The sequence below is a fragment of the Physcomitrium patens genome, chromosome 10, assembly GCF_059467195.1.
Source record: "Physcomitrium patens ecotype Gransden chromosome 10, ASM5946719v1, whole genome shotgun sequence".
Lineage (NCBI taxonomy): Eukaryota > Viridiplantae > Streptophyta > Bryopsida > Funariales > Funariaceae > Physcomitrium > Physcomitrium patens.
In genome coordinates, this window is record NC_143419.1 from 15,145,054 (window position 1) to 15,148,436 (window position 3,383).

General features: G+C 40.5%; 1 protein-coding gene across 2 annotated transcripts; it reads left to right on the forward strand.

The window, feature by feature from the left end:
* Window positions 1–697: 697 nt before the first annotated feature.
* LOC112287334 (ATP-dependent Clp protease adapter protein CLPS1, chloroplastic) lies at window positions 698–2,659 on the forward strand. 2 transcript variants are annotated; one of them, XM_024530242.3, is made up of 5 exons: window positions 698–1,015; window positions 1,191–1,303; window positions 1,585–1,661; window positions 1,883–2,030; window positions 2,185–2,659. In XM_024530242.3, the coding sequence occupies exons 2-5, from the start codon at window positions 1,233–1,235 to the stop codon at window positions 2,438–2,440; spliced, it is 552 nt and encodes a 183-aa protein (XP_024386010.1). In that variant the 5' UTR covers window positions 698–1,015; window positions 1,191–1,232; the 3' UTR covers window positions 2,441–2,659. The 2 variants fall into 2 exon arrangements, with proteins under 2 accessions (XP_024386010.1, XP_024386011.1); XM_024530243.3 differs by having other exon boundaries at window positions 1,245–1,303.
* The last annotated feature ends 724 nt before the right edge of the window (window positions 2,660–3,383 follow it).

Here is a 3,383-nt window from a genome sequence, read left to right on the forward strand (position 1 = left end):
CTCAAAAAGCAAAATTTTCCAGAATAAAACATAAAATACAAAAAATCTACAAATAAATTGCTTAAAATTTCGATTTCGATTTCTAATTTTAAAGATGGCATAGAATAAAGAATACAAAAAAAATATTTTATTTTACAATATTACCCACAATATAGATATATATATATATATATATCCTCAAGTATAACATTCAAAGATTTATAATTAAAATGAAACTTAAATCTCAATGGAATAACTGGGTAAAAAGAACCTCAATTCTAAAAACAAACCATTGTACGAGCTCTCTCCAGTGTTTGTTCCTTTGAACATAAGAAAAATACATATAAAATATCAATTTCATATTAATAACATGAGAAAATGAATGGGACGCACTAGTGGTCAAATCCAGAAATTACAATGACCCTTTTACGAAGACCCATCCATCCATCTTATGGCATTCATCCACACTCCCAGATACTCATCCTCGCGTTTATTCATCCACTAATTACATCTATAATCTGTACATCCAATTGACAGGACAAAACCAACTGCAAGCATTGAGCATAGTATCTCAGGTTTTCTTTTACCGCGACAAATTCCGCCGCAGAACAGTCGGATTCAGTAGGATAGTTCCGAGGATGGAATCCGCATGCTGTTAGCTGCTCCGTCTGCAACCACACACTTGATCGGCAACCCGCTTCCTTTCAGTCCACTTCGTCGCCCTTTCCCGAGCACCCGACCTTTTAATTCTGCTCTACAATTGCTTCACAACCTCCGCTTCAAGGATTTCCCTCGTCCACATTACAAATATCAAATCCGCAGACGCACGGAGACTTGAGATCAGTGGCCTTTTGCATGCGACTCGCGGTTTTTGGCCTTTTTTTTGTCCCCTATTTTTCCATGATCGGGTGAGGAGGGGTTTTCCGGAGCATAGAATTGATGGATTGACGTTGGAAGTAGAATTGTTGGGCGTGAGATTAAGCGGCGTTTCGAGGGTGGATGTTGCCCAAGGATTCAATTGTGTTTCTCCTACAAGGTGATTGTGGGTTTCTGGGTTCGCTTTCCTGCTTTCGTTGAAGGATGGTTGATTGCCGGGGGTTGCATGGGTATTTCTAAGGAGAGTTACTGGCTAGGGTTTGTCAATGTTGGTAGTTGGTAAATTAAATTTCGATTCTTTACTGCATTCTCAGCATATTGGGAATACTCAACAGATAAAATCTGTTCGAGCCGGTGACCTATATGTAAATCCTTTTATGTTGCTACAGCCGTCATTTATCTGGAGCTCAAGGTTCTCGAGTGTTGATTCTTGGAGAAAGACGTCGAGGTTTGTGTCTCTCCTATACACACTCACACACACACACACACACAATTCGATGAGATTGTGAGTTAATGAAGTGATTGGATTTTATCACACTGACTTTGTTCGCACTTTTCCATGACTTGCTCTTCCTTGCATTTTAGTTCTTTTTCGAACTGGTCAATATGGTGGTCACTGGCATCTCAATTTGTAGCGAAATTGCAATCTCTTCCTCTGCCCACTCTTCAAGTAACTTATCCAGTGACTTTCAGTTACTAAAGAGTTTTATTTTTTTAATGTTTGCGCAGCATTTCCGCAGGGATGGCGGGAAGCCTTCGCCTGTTCGTATCTATCCCAGCTACAGCACGCCACTTTGGAATCAATGGTAAAAAGTTAAAAAATAAAATAAAATCTGTGCAGCAATTGACGATGGATTGTTATGAATTGCCATATATGTTTCCCTGTGACCTGACGTGTTTACAGATTTTACTTCATGAATCTGTTGACTTGATTAAGCAACAAGCCACACTTTCGCTAGGGAGGGAATTGGGACACGATTTGGAGAATTTCTAATGTCCGAGTCATACATGATTGTCATTTATGTAGGTGTGGAGAAGGCACAAAGAGTCCATAACAGAGTAAATGGAAGATATAAAATCAATGCTGCCTCAGGTCCTAGCCAAGGAGGGGGTGTACTGGACAGACCAACCATTGACAAGCCCACTCCTGGTCGTGAGAGCGAGTTTGATCTCAAGTGAGTTTACCATTTCTCTTTCAATACTTCACTAGTTCATTTCGATGCTGCATGCGAAGACTCTCAATTTTACCTGGTACAGTATGTGCATGTTAGGTTCAATATCCCAGTCGGCATGTCGTGGTTATTCCTCTCTACTCTTACTTGAATGCAGGAAGAAAAAGAAGATGTCACCCCCATATCGTGTTATGCTCCACAATGACAACTTCAACAAGCGTGAATACGTTGTCCAAGTTCTGATGAAAGCCATTCCCGGAATGACAGTAGACATCGCTGTGAATGTCATGAATGAGGCCCACATCAATGGTCTTGCAGTTGTTATAGTGTGCCCTCAGGAAGATGCTGAGGACTACTGCATGCAGCTGAGAACGAACGGTCTTTTGAGTTCAATAGAACCTGCAAGCTGTTAATCACTTGTCAGGTGGACCTTTGAGTGTAAAGTATATGAACGTAATCTGTGTAATAGATAGATTGATAGAAGTGATGAAATAATTCTAGAGCTCTTGCGTTGTGTGAGGATTCGTACCCCAATATCAATGCAAATCTTTTACGAGCTATTTTTTATGACCTAGAAGCTTCTTGAAACTTGAAAATGGCAGTGCCTGTCGAGAAATAAATGGGGTTACACATATTGTGCGCACTTTGCAACAGCTAGAAAGATGGAATCCTCGTGATCATTACTATTCTGTATGTAGTCGTTCACATTGTGCGGACTTGCTTGCATGAGGCATTAAACTGCCATTTGGACTATTATTAGAACTATTGTAAGGGCTTTTTCTTCTGATAAAAAGGTGCCTTGTTCTTCGACTGCAAATATTCACGGGAAGTGCAGTAGTTGATGCGGTTGTAGCGGAACCTTACGCTCAACTCGGTGTGAGTATGAGAGCCTAACTGAATCAGCTGAGCAAGAGGCTGATTTATACAGTGAGGACGCAGATGGGATGTTCCGACTTCTGAGTTACCGATCAATACCAGCTGCCCTTCTTCAAGATGATAAAAGGTTTTGGGTTGCGTGCCTTCGCCTGTTGGTCGCTAAATACACCTAAAATTCCCAGAAATTATACGATGTCACCTAAAAATTCTCTATATTATCAACTGTGAAGCTGAGATAGTCTTTTCTGAAAGGTGAGCTAAACGAACACGAAAGTCCACTTCACCCATACGCTGCCTCACTGAATTAGTGAATATGATTGCTAAAGATAACTTTTACAAAATTTACTGAGTGAGATGTTTTGAGACTTGTAGCGTTAATATGAGTTCCACGCAAAGTTACGACGAAAACAGATGAGAGGTCTAACTTGTTGCCATTGTCTGTAAGTTCCAAGGTGTAATGTTAAAATGGAACGGCGAACG

Excerpts from the sequence above, each read along its gene's own strand:
- LOC112287334 (XM_024530242.3), top strand. The coding sequence starts at position 1,233 with ATGTTGCTACAGCCGTCATTTATCTGGAGCTCAAGGTTCTCGAGTGTT. Across the intron at positions 1,304-1,584 it reads TCTTGGAGAAAGACGTCGAG|CATTTCCGCAGGGATGGCGG; the intron begins GTTTGTGTCTCT and ends ATGTTTGCGCAG. Across the intron at positions 1,662-1,882 it reads ACGCCACTTTGGAATCAATG|GTGTGGAGAAGGCACAAAGA; the intron begins GTAAAAAGTTAA and ends TCATTTATGTAG.